We start from the raw sequence: 17,170 nt of genomic DNA on the forward strand, positions 1-17,170 counted from the left end.
ATTAGAAATCACCTAACTCCTTCTGCTTGTACTTTGCTTTATTGCTTACAAATCCCCTTCATGACTCTTAATCATGTAATGCCCATGACAGCTCTGCCTGCCGTATGGGCGGACAGATGGGGACTCAAGGCAAAGGGACTGATGCCTATTACGTGCCCGGAGTGTCACCCGCCCACCAAGCTGTATTCCCATCTAAGCCACAGGATAACCCTGAAGGATAACACCCCCCCACCCCCGTCATGAAGCCGAAGGGCTGGCATCCTCACGGTCCTCACTCCATGATCCTCTGCCTGTGAGCACAGCCCTGGAAGGCTGGAGAACCTCACACTTGCTGTGTGTGCCATTTCCCGGCCAGTTGGGAATCAATTCAAATGTCGTGCCGCAGTGGCCAGGAGGGTGAGAGCAGAGGCTTCTGCATACCCAGCCAGCAAGAGCGGGCCCACCAAGTGGCATTTGCAAGCAGGGGCATTGGGACAGAGTGAAAAGTAGCAAAGATGTGTCAGCAGGCGGGGTGACCACCTAAACACCTGCAGAGCCTTGTACGGGGTTAGAGCCCCGGACAAGAGGCACCTGACTTTGGAAACTCCCGTTGGGACATTTGCATAGGCTCCACCTCCCACCCTCTGCTCCTTGCCTACCCCCCCCCCCCCCCAGGCCCTTCCTAATTCCCCATTTTCTAACAGCTGGCCTGGATTCTCCACTCCTCTCCACCCAGGACTTCCAGACCAGCTGCTCAGCTTTGGTTCCAGCCTCTCTTCATGATCTCTGCCCCCTGCCCAGTGCACACCTCAGTGTCTCCCAGTCAGTCCAGGCTCCCTGGACCACCAAAACCTCAGGAGCCCAGCACCCCAGGCCTATACTGTCCCCTCGTTGAACAAACTACAATTGTTATCCCATGTCCAGCAGGCACACATGCATGGGAGCCTTCCCTGAAATGCAACGGGGCATCACCCAGGGGCTTTGGAACCCAAGCCCCACATTGGTCACGGCACCTGACCACCTCCCATCTTAGCCCTCTTGAGTCTCCCTGTGCCAAGACAGGGAAGGAGGAGGGCAGGAATCGGAGACAAAGGTGCCAAGAGCGGGGCCGCCTCTCGGGCAACTTGGTGAACCGGAACCCCCCAGCAAGGCAGAGGCACCCAACAACGTAGGAGAGCCTGCGGGTACCGCTTGGTGAGGCGTGGCCCCAGAGCACTGGCCAGCAACGTGCATCCCCCTCATCTTCTGAATCAAAGTCTCTCCCTGGCTGATTCCTGACTCCTGGGCACAAGGAAGGGGTCACCAGCTCTAGAACTCCCTCTCCAAGGGGTATCTGTAGGCCATGGAAACTTTCCGGGCAGGAGATTCTGGAACAAGTGAAAGCACTTGGCCTAAAGCTTGGGGAAGTGGCTGGAAGGATAAAGGCCCTGGGAGTTTCCACTGATGCAAGAGCTCTTCTGGGCGTGGCTGCGACCAGACAGCCCCCACGGCTGCCCCTCCTCCGAGCCAAATATGACACCGGACACTTCGTGCCTCCAAACCCTTTTGCACCCATTCCCTCCCCGACAGCCTTGCTGCCAGATGGCAAGGAAATCGGGCAAAGGCTGCTCCCCCAGACCTAAGATGAGGCAACTGAGGTCTAGGGAAGCAAAGTGACTTGCTCCGGTCTCAGAGCAAGTTAGCAATAAAACGAGACAAAAAACTCAAGCCCTGGAAATTTTCCATGGAATCTCGGCCTCAGAAGAAGACCCGGGAAGGAGGCAAAGCCAACAACACCAGCAGGCCAGCTCCTAGGCTGCTAAAACGCTCATGGCTGCATCTCATTACTTCCCAACAGGGCACTCAGGGGGGCATTAGTGGGGTCAGGACCTGCCACCCTCCTCACAGATGGAGAAAGGAAGGCATGACCTTGCCTGGCCCACCACTCCCCGGGCTACTCAGAGCTCACCCTTGATGAGGGAAGGACACGTTTCCATCCACCCCTTCTAGCGCTGGGCTAGACCCTGTCCTGAGCTCCAAGACACTGTCCTCCACTTCCAGGAGCACTCAGTCTGAGGGAGGAGGCGAAACATGAATGCACAGGGCACGTGGGCGAGCAGTGCAGCTGGGCGGGAGAGCCACAGAGGGGATGCTCAGCCCTGTCTGCTCGGGCTCAGGGCTCAGGGCAGGCTGGCACAGAATACCCAGGAAAGGCTAGGGTAATAAAATTCTGCCCTGGACCCCTCCATGAGGGAAGGATCCCAGGATGTCCCCTTCCCCAAGCCTCTCAGCCGCCAGGAGCCCTTTCCAACGTGCACATTTCAATCCCACACGTACTAACAGTGCCTCATGCCCTCACAAAGCCACAAAGTCCAGAACGAAAAACAAATCATGAATGGAAAAAGGTGCTTGGACCCCCACCCCCCACCCGGCACGGAATTTGTAAGAAAACTCAAATGGCATCTCCAGAATATCAGGAAGCTGAGAGCAAAGATGAGGTCATTGCAGAAAGCTGGGTCCACCAGTGTTTCGCCCGGGCTTCACGTAGGAGACAGCCTCCTTCTGCTTTTCCCACTTCTGCTCTTAACTATGTCGCTCCAAGGGATCCTGGCAAAGACTGTGAGCTGACCCAGTTCGAGGCGCCCTATGCACTTCATCACCAGGTTGCTCAGACACAGAGAATCTAAAGTTAGACATGGCCAATGTCACGACGCTCCCCCGCCAGGCCACTGCCCGCAGCCCCACAGAGTGACGAGTGCAGCTCTCCGTTCAGACAGGGATGGGGCCGCAGGGGTGGCCAGGACTTCATCCAGCTAAAAACACCCATCTACTCCCTGGCTCAGAAAAGAACACACACACACACACACACACACACACACACACACACACACACGTACGTCATGGGGCATCTTGCACTTGAGCCGACATTGAGATGTCTGTCAGAGGGGCAAAGCACGGGTCCCTGGTGACAAGGAGCTGACCTCCCCAGCCATGGAGCCAAGACCAGACATGCCATTAGTTCTGCAGAATCCAGCTCTGAGCACAGCTCAGACAGAGACAGGGAGAGTGCCAGGGCTGGGGGAGGGCTATGGTGTCCCAAGTGACACCAGTCATAAGAGACAAGCGGCTGGCCAACCAGAGTTCTGTGCTCTCTTGGCTCTAGGAGCCAAGGTCTCAGTCACGTCCAGCCAGCCAGCCAGCTCTGCGCAGTGAAAAGCCCTTCCTGTGCCACGGGCTATACCAGCAGGCCCAGCTCAGCATTCCCACGAAGGCAAGATGCACCCTGGCAGAGGCAGATGTTTTCAGATCCGGAAACACAGCCTCAGAGCCCAGTGGGTACATGGCCATGCCCTGGGAGCCAGCTCTCAAAGCCAGGTGGGGGCGAGGGTCTCAGACAGTCTGGGTTCACACCCTGTCCCAATTCCCCAGCCTGTCTGGATGAGATGCACACACACACACACACACACACACACACACACACGCATGTTCATGTACACTCACACACTCTCACGTGCACAGCCACACACTTACACATTCACACACACACACACACACACACACACACACACTCACTGCCAGCCTGTAGCACACAATCGGGGTTGCAAGCCAGTGTTCAGGGTCCTGCCTCTGGGGCCCCAGGCCCATCTGTCCACCTTCTCTCCATACACACCCCCTTCTCTTGGGTCTTCTCAACTCTTGCCCCCACCCTTTGCCCCTGCCACTTGTCTAGAAAGCCCAGCCATACCTCAGCAGGCCCCATGCAGCTCACAAGCCCGGGAGATTCACAACCCCTCTCTTGTCTCCTCTCTTCCAGATTTGTCTCTACCGGCAACCTTTATTATCAGTCAAGCCCTGACTTTTAGATCGCACTCCCAATAAACGACCTTACCTCAGTGGCCCAAGAGCAGGTTCCAGGCGGGCAGGGACGTCTGCTTCCCCTGGACCCAGCAAAGGGACATTCCAGGGCAGCACTTGGTAAAGTGGGTGGGTCACAGTGTCTCAGAGCTCGATAGGACTTCAGCTGAGGGTCCTCACCTCACAGATGGAGAAACCAAGGCCCAGAGTGGGGTGGGAACTACAGGGGATGGGACCCGGGCCTCCCTCCCAGGGGCCCTCCCAAGGGCCAGGCTGGTGCCCTTGCTTCAGCCCAGCGGCGTCTTCAGGGTCAGCTCCCTGGCACCTATGGGGGTCCTCTGGGGCACCTGAAATTAGCCAACGGATTGCTGGCTGGGGCTCTGAAACCAGAAAATGAGGGAGCAAGGCAAAGGCACACTGAAGGCAGCAGGCCCACCTGCCCTGCTCTGCACTGGCCTTGCCCACAGCGCCACCTACTGTCCTGCCTTTCTGGCTCCCTCCAAAGTCCCCAGCGGCCAGCTCAGGTATTGAGCCAACAAAACATCCCTCTGCGGAGGGACCCCCCACCACCGGCTAGATGGCCAGTGCCCCTACTTCCTGGAGAGGAAGAGCTGCCTCCTCCCACACTCACCCTCTGCAGATAGGGTGCCCAACCCAGGACTGACAGGCTCTGGGGATGCAGTAAGTTCAGGGCCAAACCCAGGAGAGGCCTGGCCAACAGGCAGGCTGGCCATCCTGCAGATGCGGGCTGCCCTAGACACAGGCTGTAGATCCCACCCTCAGAGAGAGAAGTCTGAGGCTGGGACACAGTGTGGGACAGCCAGTTGTGGGGGGCTTGAGGTGGGGGGGCTGGAGGGGTACTGCATGTGGACCCTGGAAGGATGGGTGGTGGGTCTCAGGCAGGAGAAACCCCGCAAGCAGGCTTGGGTGTGAGACAGCAGGCACTCCGAGAGGAGCAGAAAGCTGGGCCAGGCTGGCCAGGGGTCCCCATTCCCACCTGCCGTCCCAACCGGATCAATAGTAACGCCCCTGTAGCTCTCCCAAGGGCGAGAGTTTAGCACGGGTCCAAACATGCTGATAGGCTCAATCAGCTTTGACGTCCGTGACAAAGCAATCTGCCTTCGATAATAGTTAAGACACCAAAGCCTGCAAACCATTTTCTTTTGTAAACAGCGAGAGGGCTCAAGGCTACCTCATCATCACCTGCCACTGGATCGCTGCGTTCTGACTCTGGAGGGAGTTCCCAGAGCTAGAATGGCGCAAGGCTTCGTCTATCTTATCTCTACAGAGATGCCGTGAATAGCTGGGCCCACTGTGTTTCACTCCCCCCACCACCCCAGATCCCTTCCTTTGCAGAGTCTCAGTACGCAGATGCAAATGTCACAGATGGAGACGCCCCCTCCTCCGATGCCACGGCAGAAAACTGGGGAAGAGGCCAGCTGCTGAGAACCCAGTAAACGCTGGCTGCAGGTCTGTGCAGGCAGTGCTGGGCGCACACACGGAGGGGTGAAGCAGAAACTCTGCCCTTCCTCATGGCACACGGTGCCGGGCACAGGCCAGGTTTGGGGGGACAGGGGAGCAAGGCGGGGGCTGCTCCGGCTCTCTTGGAACACTCAGGCCAAGGGGAAGGCCCAGGGGAAGCAGTGACACCAGAGGGAACACAGGACACATGCAGGGGACACAAAGGGCTGCCTCACTCAGACCAACCAGGGCAACCGTGCCCCTCAGGGACCCTGGCAACATCTGGAGACATTTGAGGCTGTCAGGACACCTAGTGGGTAGAGGCAGGCGACAGTGTTAAACATCCCACAGAGAAGAGGATGGCCCAGAATGTCAACAGTGCCAGTGTTGGCAACCTTGACCCGGAGGGTGGGCTGGGGAGGGGGTTTGTGAGAAGCAGGGACAACTGCCTGGAAGAGGTGACACGGGGTACGCAAGAAGCCCCCGGCAAGAGGCTGAATCACCAGGGAAGGGCAGGGACCAGGATGACTGAGTGTGCAGACAACGGGATGCCCAGCAGAGGGGCTCCAGGGGCCGGGGAAAGGGCTCACACCTTCTGCTGGAAGGTGTGGGGCACCTTTAAGCAACTGAGAGCTGGGGCACTGGGTGGTTTGGCCCTGGGCCCTGGCCTGTGTTCGTTCACAAAGGAGGGAGTGTGCGGTGTGGAAGGCTGGAAAGGCACAGGGGGTGCCGGGGAACCTGGCTGGAAGGCCACAGTGCTGACCAGGCGAGCAAGTGGACTGCTGAGGACAGGTCCTGGCGGGTGGGTGACAGTGAGGAGTGAAGGCTGGCCCCTGGATCTCTGCCCTGGGCCCCTGGTAGGGGAGCACACAGGGAGGTTCTTGGCCGGAGTTCAAACAGCAAGCTCTCTTTTGGGCCTGGACACGCCCAGGTGGAGCCACAGGTCCTGGTGCCCTGAGATGACTAATTGGGAAAAGCCCCAATTAGTCCCTCTGCCGCACCTGACCTTTTCACCATTTTAATTACAAACCTATTTGTGACCTCTAACAATGGAGACCAGGCAGCTTTATTCCCTGGGTCCTGCAGGCTCGCACAGTGCCTGGCACACAGTTTGTTGTGTGCTATGAACGTTTGCGGAATGAGTGAATGAATGAATGAATGAATGAATGAATGAATGAATGACAGGCAGAGGAAAAGCTGTTCACAAGGAACAGCCAAGCGAGCCAGAAAAGCAGGGTGAGGCACAGGGTTTCAAGAAACAGTGAAGGTCAATAGTGTTGGTTTCCCCAAAGCTTCAACAAGGAGAGGGCAGAAGCAACAAAGAGTCCTTTGCGGGGAGAGGAGGGGGCGGGAAGAAGAGAGAGATGGGCCCGGGGCCGGTGCCGGTGGGGAGGATGTGCCTACGCATCTACCCACCGACACTGACAAGTGGGCAGGCCCCTCCAGCCAATGGCGTAGCTTCTTCAAGGAGCTACAGCCCCGGGGAGGCAGGCAGTGGGCCATGGAAGAATCGGACGGCCTGGAGCCAAGGCCAGGCTTGGCCAGGGCGGCCACTCTCTGTGACTCCAGACATCATCACCAACCCCAGCCATTCCACTGCCCTGAATTCCAGACCCTCAAGGCCTGCGTCCCCACCGAGAATCTCCCAGGCACGGGCAGAACAGAGGTCTCTTCCCCACGGCCCTCAGCCCCTAGGTTGTCCCACGTGGCCATGCCCTCTACAAGTCTGTACCCACACATCCAACCAATTCTCTGACGCTAGCTGGCGGGCGAGGGGGGGAGGGGGAGTCCTACAATTCAACGCAAGTCTGACACCATCTGCCCAACTCACAGACCTCAGGAAACCATTTTATTTGCTTGATGACCAGTTTATTACAAAGGATACTAAAGGGTAGGAATTGTCACCCAGAGGAAAAGATGAATGGGGGGGGGGGGCGGACGGGGAAGGGGTGCAGAGTGCCCACGCTCTCTCATGCCACTCTCTTCACATCTTCATGCTCACCAACCCAGAAGCTCTTGGAACCCATCGTTTCAGGTTCTAACAGAGGCAACTGATTACATTATTTGGTAGCCATTGGCTACTGAACTGACCTCCAGCTCCTCCCCCCTCCCCGGAGGTCAGGTGGTTGGTTCCTCTGGCAAGGTTGCACCCTTCCCCAGTCCTTAGGATGGTGTGGGGGGGTCACCTCATTAATAAGTCACCTCATTAATAAGTCATTAATAAGCCACCTCATTAACATAACACAAGACACCTTGATGACACTCAGCACCTAGGAAATTTCAAGGGTTCGGAGAGCTGTGAGCCAGATTGAAGACCAAATACCTATTTCTTAGGTCCCAACTAGAACTCTCTTGCACTTCCCCACCAAACCAGGGTAAATCCCGTTGACTCTTCCTGCTCTCAAATCATGCCCGGACTCTGACCACTTCTCCCACTCCCGCTGGTGCCACCCTGGTCCAGGCCACCATTGGGTCGCAAGCGCTGTGACAGCCTCCAGCCCCGCCCTCGCCCCTCATCTGCTCTTATCAGCCCGCGCCAGCCTAGAAAACCGGAGTCAGATCAGGCCATTCATTCCACGGCTCCCCACTCAGAAACCATCGCACGTGCTGCCCACGGCCTACAAGGCCTGCTCTGTTAGGCCAGCCCCCTCCCTGACCTGCCGCCCTCCACGCTCTCTCTGTCGGATGCCAGCCTTGAAACCACCCAGGACTTTTGCACTTGCTTCCTCTTCTCCAGATACCCGAGGGCTCCCTCCCACACGAGGGCAGGTTCCTGCTCAAAGGTCACCCCTGCCCTGACCAGCTTCCCCCCTTTCCCTGCCCCATCGGCGCCCCCCCCCCCCCCGCCCCCCAGCCCCATCCTGCAGTGCGTGTTTTTACCCACACGGTGTCTGCCTCCTGGAACGTTAGTTCCTTTAGAACCAGGGCAGTGTGCCGCCCGCGCCTGGCATGCAGTGGGCCATCAGTAAGTAAGAGATGAGTGGACCTCTTGGAGGCTGGTTTCCCAAGGGGATAATAACAGCCTTTGCTGTGACAATCAGCTGAAATCCTGCGTGAACCGCACTCAGCACAATGGCCAAGCACGGGGAGGGAGGACTGAATCAATGCTCATCAAAGGCTTTCACAGGTGTGACCTCCCTTACTGCTGGGATTCTCGTCCCCAGGGTGTCAAAGAGCTGGGGTCCCACTCAGACCAGTTCTTCCAGCCTCCCGGTCCCGTTCCCACTGCCCAGCCAGCGGCAGCCCGCTAAACCACAATGTGTTTCCGTAACTTCTCCCATTCTGAACCGACCGAAAAGCTCTCCCTCCCGCTCATGACCACACACCGTGCCAGCGTACAACTTTTGCAGAAACAAGGCAAATCAAACGCTACGACAAAAGAAACAAGCCTTACGGCGAGCGCACAGACACGAGCTGCCTGCCTCGCAAATCTTAAGCACCTCAACCTGGCTGTGGGCCACCAAGTGACTTCAAAATGAACTTGCAAAACCACACTGTTGGAAGGCCCAGCGGGAAATAATGGAAGGGGCTTGTGCATGAAAAAGTGTCCCGGAGACCCACTGCGCACCCAGCAGGCCGGCGAGCCGAGCCCCCAGCGCGGGGAGGCCAGTGGGACTGGCGGTCAAAGCCAGGCCTTCCAGGGGAGGACGGTGAACAGGGGAGAGCACTGCACACTCCTAGCCGACTGCAGGTTCTCCTCGCAGGGACCAACAACCAGTCTCATACCCTGCACGGGTTTCCTGTGGCTGCTGTAACCAATCACCACAAACCAGGTGCTTTAGAACAACAGGAATTCACGTTCTCACAGCTCCGTGGGCCACAAGTCCAAAATCTGTGTCTCTAGGCCAAATTAAGGAGCCAGCAGGGCCCCACTCTCCCAGAGGCTCTAGGTGAGAATCCAGTCCTGGCCTGTGCCAGCTTCTGGTGGCCCCGCCTTCCCCACCAGTGGCCCCGCCTTCCTCGGCTGGTGGCCGTATCACTTCAGTCTCCAAAGCCAGTGTGTTCACACCTCCCTCTGCACCCCACCCTTATAAGGACACATGTGACTACATTTCAGGCCACCCCAACAATCCACGGCAGTCTCCCCATGCAGACATCCTTAATACCTGCAGAGCTCCCCTTTTCTGCCGTCCAAGGTAAACCTTCACAGGTTCCAAAGATCGGGGTGTGGACATCTTTCGGGGGCCATTTTTCAGCCTGCCACATACCCTTTTCACCCTTCCTTGTCTTGTGCTGCCGGAGGAAAGCTGGGGGGTGGGGACGGTGAGTGGCAGAGAAGGAACGGAGAGCAGAAATGAACAGGGAGGCGGTCCCGTGTGGGGTGTGGCGGGGGTCCCCGAAGGCCCGAGGAATGGTTTTAGGCAAAGCAAGCCCTCAGAGCTCATCCCGCCCCTCAGGTCGCCTTCAGCCGGGGACCGCCACCAACCACCTCAGGGTGGGCCCAGCGTGTTCAGGGCGGCCAGAGGAGGGACAGAACATTCCGAATGCGGCCTCCTTGAGATGAGCAGCCCCGCCCCCACCCCACCCCCCGCTCCCACCCACCTGCGACCTCCCCAGATAGAGAAAAGACCTAACTCATAAACCAGATGAAAAACATGTCCGGTTCGGCCCCTGGGACCAAGTGGTCACCTGAAATGAAAACAGTCTGGAACAGCGTGTTGCTAACGCTGAGCTTGGCCTTATTCTTCAGGCTACCCTCAAGGGTGATCACAGGATGTCCGTGGCTCTGCATCAGCAAACCCGAGATCAGGCACAGGGCAGGAGCCTCAGGGGGCACCACTGCCGCCCCTTTCCATGCTTCCAGAAACCCCACGAGCTTCCCCCACATCCTGGCAGGGGCCAGGAGAGACTGTCCTGCATTCCCACACCTTCCTCAGAGGGTTCGGGGCCCCCTTCCCACACAGCCTGGTCCCACCCGGCTCTCCGTGCTCCAAGCGTCCCCTGGACGTCCCCTGGACCCACAGAAGAACTGGGTGCCGCTCTGTCTCCTGTTTTCGCTGCCACCCAGCACACAAAGTCCAGCGATGTGCAGACCCTTTTGCAGGAAGCCTCATTCAGGACAAATAATCATGTTTCTGGAGCACATCCGAGGGGGCGAGGATTCCCAAGAAAGCGGCTTCCCTGCGAAGCATGGCAGAGGAGGAGGGCAGCCCCCAAGCCGAGGCCGTCTACTTCACGGAGGGGGAGGCTGAGATCGTCAGGCACAGCTGGGCAGCCGCATCACAGGACAGCCCCACTGGCCCAGCCCACAGCAGCCCAGGGCTGTCGCTGTCAGGATGCTGTGGGATCCCCCAAATGAGGGGCTTCCCTGGTCCGCATCCCCTACCTGGGCTCTGAGACTGATGGGGAAACAGAAAGGACGATTCCACGCTGGCAGAGACAGACGTGGGGAGGGAAGGTCCGTGCAGCTGGCCCAGATAATATGGGCGCAGGGTACTTACCACATTCCAGAAGAGCGGGTTGAAAGTGATGGTGAGGATAGCAGCCACAAAGCAGGGATCCGAGGGGTCCACGTAGCCCAGCAGCCGGGTCATAACGCAGAGGTCTGCCTGCAGGGACACAGCCAGCGTCAGCAGGAGACCTGCCCAGTCCCCGCCGGCCCCCACCTGCGGGACAAGGAGTGACAAGCCTCCGGAACTCGGAAACAAAGTTACCCTCCGGGAACATGCCGGGAGGCGCGGGCACAGGCAAGTCCAGCGAAGGTTACTACTGCGTAATCATAAAACGGAAGATAAAAGGCGAAAGCCAATCAGCCGTGTGGTGCCCTGTCGAAGGGTGGCCGGGCTTGCAGCAGCAGAGCGGAGTGCGGGGACGCTATGCCTGGAAATCAGTGGCTCTGAGACAGGATGAGCAGCCAGCACCCTGCAGGGGGAGTGACCCCGCCAGGACCAATGTCTGGGTCACCAGGTGCTGTGCCTGGGACCGTGCAGAGGGCTTTGGAGCAAAGGCGAGGGGCTGGCAATCAGGTAAATGCAAACTGAAGCAACATTAACGAGCCTCCTCTCACCAAACCTAACGACACATAGTCTTGAGTGCTGAGGAAGGTGTGAACTGAAAGCTGTGCTCCTACTGCCTGCGATTTCACTCCCGAGCACCTGTCCCAGAGACACGCCCATGAGTGTGCAAAGCGCATGTGCAAAGATGTTTCCATCTGGCATGCCTGTCACGAAAAGCATGACCACTTAGCTGTCCACCTGTGGAAGAAGGATAAATGGAATGTGGCCCATTCCTAACGGAGCGAAACTACAGAATTTAAACAAACTAGCCGTTTGTGTCAACTTGTGACATATATATATATATATTTTTTAAGTAGGCTTCACACCCAGCATGGACCCCAACGCAGGGCTTGAACTCACCACCCTGAAATCAAGAGCTGAGCTGAGATCAAGAGCTGGATGCTTCACCGACTGAGCCCCCCAGGCGCCCTGACTTGTGATATTCTTCAAAACATGTGCTAGGGCGCCTGGGGGGCTCAGCCGGTGAAGCGTCCAACTTCAGCTCAGGTCATGATTTCACTGTTTGTGAGTTCAAGTCCCGCATGGGACTCTGTGCTCACAGCTCAGAGCCTGGGGCCTGCTTCGCATTCTGTGTCTCCCTCTCTCTCTGCTCACCCCTGCTCACACCCTGTCTTTCTGTCTCTTTCCCTCAAAAGTAAACATTAAAGAAAAGCATGTCAGATGAGGGGCACCTGGCTGGCTCAGTCAGTGGGAGCATCGACTCTTGATCTGGGGGTCGTGAGTTTGAGCCCCATGTTGGGTGGAGAGATCCCTTAAACAAATCTCAAAAAAAAAAAAAAAAAAAGTCAAATGAATAAAGAGAGCTGTAGATTTCCCACAGCATATATACCCATGTTTAGAAAATAACACAAACCACACGGTGCTAAATGTTCTTTCTGGGCGTGTGTTTTAAAAAAAAAAGACTGGCACGCAACATGCTAACACATTCACACTATTTTCCACATCCGTAGTGGGGTCTCCTGCCCTCCACTTTGACACTTGGGGCAGGATCACTTTCTGTGGCAAGGCCATCCCTGCACCCTAGGGTGTTCAATCGCACCCCTGGCCTTCACCCACTGGGTGCTGGCAGCTCTCCCCAGTTGCGACAACCAAAAATGTCTCCTGGCATGGCCCCAGCGCATCCCCCCACGGGCAGAATTGAGACATCCTGCCTCTGGGGACAAGAAAACAGAAGAGCTGAACACTTGGAGCACCTATTTCTTTCTTCAAAAAAAAGGTAGGGGGTGCCTGAGTGGCTCAGTCAGTAGAGAGCCCAACTCTTGATTTCAACTTCGGTCACGATCTCACAGTTTGTGAGTTCAAGCCCCGCATCAGACTCTTCACTGACAGTGTGGAGCCTGCTTGGGATTCTCTCCCTTTCTCTCTCTGCCCCGCCCCCACTCATGTGTGTCTGGGGGGTGGTGCACTCTCTCTCTCTCTCTCTCTCTCTCTCTCTCTCTCGCTCTCTCACTCTCTCACTCTCTCTCTCTCTGTCTCAAAATAAATAAACAAAAACTTAAAAAAAAAAAAGATAGGGGCGCCTGAGTGGCTCAGTCAGTTAAGCGTCCGACTTCGGCTCAGGTCATGATCTCATGGTTCATGAGTTTGAGCCCCGCGTCAGGCTCTGGGATGGAGCCTGGAACCCAGTTCAGATTCTGTGTCTCCCTGTGTCTGCCCCTCCGCTGCTTGCACTCTGTCTCTTGCATTGTCTCAAAAATAAATAAATATCAAAAGAAAAAGATAGTAGGACACTTCCGATTTCGAGTGGTATTTGCTGTATCCCTACATTACTCTCTGGACTTTTTCTTTCTGCTTTTAGAAAGGACTTGAGGGCCAATGCACTGAAAATATGGTGACTCTCCACGTCAAATCAAAGTAAAAATAAGCCTAAATTGTAAAATAAGTCTAAGTCCATCAGAGTGACAGCGTTGTCATAATGTTGGCTTTTTTTTTTTTTTATTTTTTTTAACGTTTTATTTATTTATTTTTGAGACAGGGAGAGACAGAGCATGAACAGGGGAGGGTCAGAGAGAGGGAGACACAGAATCCGAAACAGGCTCCAGGCTCTAAGCCGTCAGCACAGAGCCCGACGCGGGGCCTCGAACTCACGGACCGCGAGATCATGACCCGAGCCGAAGTCGGCCGCTCAACAGACTGAGCCACCCAGGCGCCCCTCATAATGTTGGCTTTGATGGTATTTTCTGTTCTGTTTCGCTTCGTTTGGGGATCCTAATAGTATCCTTTCAAGGAATATCTCCGTCTCTACCTTTCTTGGGGATTGAGTAGGCAATGCCCCTGACCTGGTCGGCCCCACAGGTCACCCAGCCCTGGAGGACAAGCAGCCCCCTCTACTCCAACTCTTGCTTCGCCGAGCCCCCTTCTCCCGGTGTAACTCAGCCTGCCATCTAGACAGTGCCCAAGAGTGTGGCGTGGGAAAGATTCTGGAAAGTCACTGAGCATGGAGGACGCGGCCCGGCACATCCTTCCCAGGCAAGGGCAAACCTTCACCTCTACGAGGCCAAGGGCAGAGCTAAGAATGAATGAACCCAATGCATGAACCAGCAAAGCCACAAAGGCACCACTAAGTAAACACGTGGATAAGGTGACTGAGGGGCAAAGTGGCCACACGGGCACACAAGCCCATTATTAATAAACAAATGACGCAGGAGGACCCACTCAGCGAACGGGGAAGGGTGACATTCAAACAGACCCTGGCCTCCCAGTGACCACAGCCTCTGGGCACCCCGGGCGCTGCCAACACCCACGAGGCCGGAAACCCCTTGGCCTGCCTTCCAGCTTCCTCCTCCGTCTGCTCCCAGGTCAGAGGTCCCCCTGCGCCAGTACCAAGCTCTCAGGACAGGCCCCTCATGAAGCCTCGGGCCATGACAGAAATTCCAAGTTGCCCTGGAGCACAGGCCAGGAGAGGCGGAGCCACTCAGGAAGGACAATGAAGGACAAAACAGTCAGAACAGGCCTCAAAACAGGCTGCCCACCCTAGAGAGAGACATGCACACCTCAGCCCCAAAGCCTCTAGAACCTGGGACTGAACCGAAGGGCGTTCTGTCTTCTGTGTGAAAAGAAACATTCATCAAGCACCCGGGCCTGGAAGGACCCGCCCGTTGAGAGTCTGTGATGGGGCTGAGGGTGGGGTTGCGGGGGGGATGGAAGCAGAGCTGGTCTGGGGAGCCACCAGAGTGCTGCTCTGGGCCTGCTCAGCCACTTACAGAGCAGCACCTGCCCCACTGCCCCTCCTCCCCGGTCCCCATCTCAACCCTCAACACCCAGCCACAACTTGCCCATCATTGACCCTTCTCCCCTCTCGTCCATGACTCCGATATGTCCGTTGACCCCACTGATCCCACTGCCCTCAGGCTGGGGCACTCTGGCCCCAGCCAGCTTCCCATGCCTCACCTCCTGCCATGCTCTGATCCCCAGGCCTCCTCCCCTGCCCTGGGCTCACCCATCCCAGCGCTCACTGACAGGCGACGAACTCCCCTGCGTCCATGTCACCTGCCACCCTTCCTGCCCCACCCTATCACTCGCACCAAACACCTTGCTCCAGACCCTTTTACCATGGGTCTGCACATGTCTGAAATACTCTCCACGCCTCTGACACCTCTAGGCAAACTCCTACTCATCCCTCAAGACCCAGTGGGAGTCTAACTCCTCTAACTTCACCCATGGCACTCTGTTTTGTGCCCTTAGTGTCCATCCTGTTATGAGGATTTGGTCATCTGTCCCTATAGCATAATCGTTCCTCCAGGCTAAGGGCCATTTTTTTTCCTCCCTCTCTGTACCTTCCATGAGTGGCTCTCATTTCATCACGAGCAAAAAGCAGGGGCTAAAGGTACATCCCTAAGGGGCCCTCCAGCTCAGCTGCCTGTGCTCCTGGGACTCCGGTCCCCTCCCTCCTGGTTTCAAACTGAACGCAGGAAATTGCCCAAGTGGCCACCGTGGAGATTCTGCCGGTGGACAGCCGGCAGGCGGCCGGCGGATCCCTCTGCTTCTGGGGCCGCAGATTCACCAGCCGCCCAGATGCTGTGCTTCGGAAATATTTTTACGGCATCTTTTACACTGGGATATCAAGCAGTGTTCACAGGCATTGATTGGCGGGAGGTAGTTTGGCCAGACCAGGGGCGGGGTAGGGCTTTCTCAGGTTCTCAGAAACCCCAGGGATGGGATCTCTTCAAGACAGGTCAGTCTCCCCGGGTGGGGCCTGCCCGTCCGTAGGGTGTACAGCTGGGTGGGAGGTGTGTGTAGAGAGGAGCACCAGGGATTACTAGGAGTCCTGAAGCCCTGGCCCCCCCCCCCTTTCCCTGAATTCCACTACCCATCGTCCCCTCCAGATACTACGCACCCCATTTATCAACTCTATTAAGCCAGGCGTCCTCACGATCCATCCACCCACGGCTGCCCACAAAAGGTCCTCTAAGACCCAGGCTTGCCCTCTGAATCATCAAACAGCGGAGCTTAGGGCCAGCACACCTGACACGTGAAATGTACTTTTCACCCTTGCTAGCTTTCACAAGAGCAGACACTTCCCACGGGAATTCATACGGCAACGGGACAGACAAGGATTTTATTGTTAGCCAGACTCCCTTTTAGGGCCACTGTTCTTCTAAGCCAGAACTCCCTGTTCCTGTTCGCCTGCCCTCCAACACAGTTAAGGCAGCGTTTGCTCATGACAATGAAAAGAACAACAGTCAGGGTCTGCAGTTGGCAGTGGTCTATTCTCACGAAGTACAGAGAAGTAAAATACCCTCTCCCACAGCCCTCCCTCCAGCCCTCTCCCCCGCCATCATCAGCATCCTCATTTTAAGGATAGGCAAACTGCGTTATCTGCGGGTGTGATTCTCAGGGCCCCATTCCATGCCCACACAGCCTGCGCTGCCTTGGGATTCCCAGCTCCTCATCGCTTTTTGCCGCGAGCTAGTGGCTGGCCGAGGACGAGAAATCCCAAAGTCCCAGGCAAACCTGGCATGCCCTCAGCGTGGCGCCTCCCGTCCCACGGGCTGACCCTGTGCCAGCGTGATCAAGCCAGAGGAAAGAGGGTGAAGCGTGAGGTACAGAGCAGAGTCCCAGGTAGCTGGAGACAGGGTGCAGACGATGGCCAGGGCGTCACGGCTGGAAACCCAGGCCTGGGGACACTGAGCAGGAGAGAGCCGGACCGGTGGTTCAGCGCAGGCCTAAGAAGGCGCAGCCACCTGGACTGTGACCGCCTGGGAAGCAAGGTGGGGCACTGACCGGGAGGAGCACAGGGAACTTTCTGGGGTGATGGAAATAATCCCCATCTCAACTGGAGCCTGGACAGCCAGTCAGGAGCTTGCGTGTCAGACCTTCCAACTGGGCGCTAAGGTCTGGGCATTTCACTGCGTGTAAATTACACCTCTCCAGGGAGGAAAGTGAGCAAGAGCCTCAGCCTGGGAACTGGGAACTGGGAACTATGTCCCCTATTTCCCCACCAGGCCCTTGGAGGAAAACAATGTCCTCTGGAAATGCGGCAGATATTTTTAAGGATTCAACTCAATGTCTTTCTGAGCATCTACTAGGGAGGCCCTACTCTGGGCGGGGGTCTGAGGACTGAGACCTCCGTCAAGAACCTTCACGATGCCAGGTCCCACAATCAAAAAGCATTTATTTAAAGTTCACATACCTCATCCCGGCAAGCACTACTGTAATGCCCACTTTGCAGATAAGAAAGCCAAAGGCTCAGAGAAGCTCCCAGATCACAGGAGGAGAGCAGAGCCAGGCCTTGGCCAGATCAGCCCTTCCGGATTCCTGACAGAAACTGGGGCTTTCTGTTGGGACTCAGAAGTGCTGCAGCCACTGCTTGCTGCCGGTGGGGCAAGGACAAAAGTCTTGAACGCTCCCAAAGAGACACCACAGCAGAGGAGCAGGAG

General features: G+C 56.7%; 1 protein-coding gene across 4 annotated transcripts in view; it reads right to left on the reverse strand.

The window, feature by feature from the left end:
• PEMT (phosphatidylethanolamine N-methyltransferase) overlaps positions 1-17,170 on the reverse strand; it is an 85,039-nt gene that overhangs the window by 58,797 nt on the left and 9,072 nt on the right. For all 4 annotated transcript variants that reach the window (XM_040453003.1, XM_040453004.1, XM_040453000.1 and 1 more), the window contains exon 2: positions 10,716-10,823. In XM_040453003.1, coding sequence (XP_040308937.1) covers positions 10,716-10,808 — 93 coding nt within the window. In that variant the 5' untranslated portion in view covers positions 10,809-10,823. The remainder of the gene's footprint in view (positions 1-10,715; positions 10,824-17,170) is intronic.

Source organism: Herpailurus yagouaroundi, unplaced genomic scaffold (assembly GCF_014898765.1).
Source record: "Herpailurus yagouaroundi ecotype Mexico unplaced genomic scaffold, PumYag 208, whole genome shotgun sequence".
Classification (NCBI taxonomy): domain Eukaryota; kingdom Metazoa; phylum Chordata; class Mammalia; order Carnivora; family Felidae; genus Herpailurus; species Herpailurus yagouaroundi.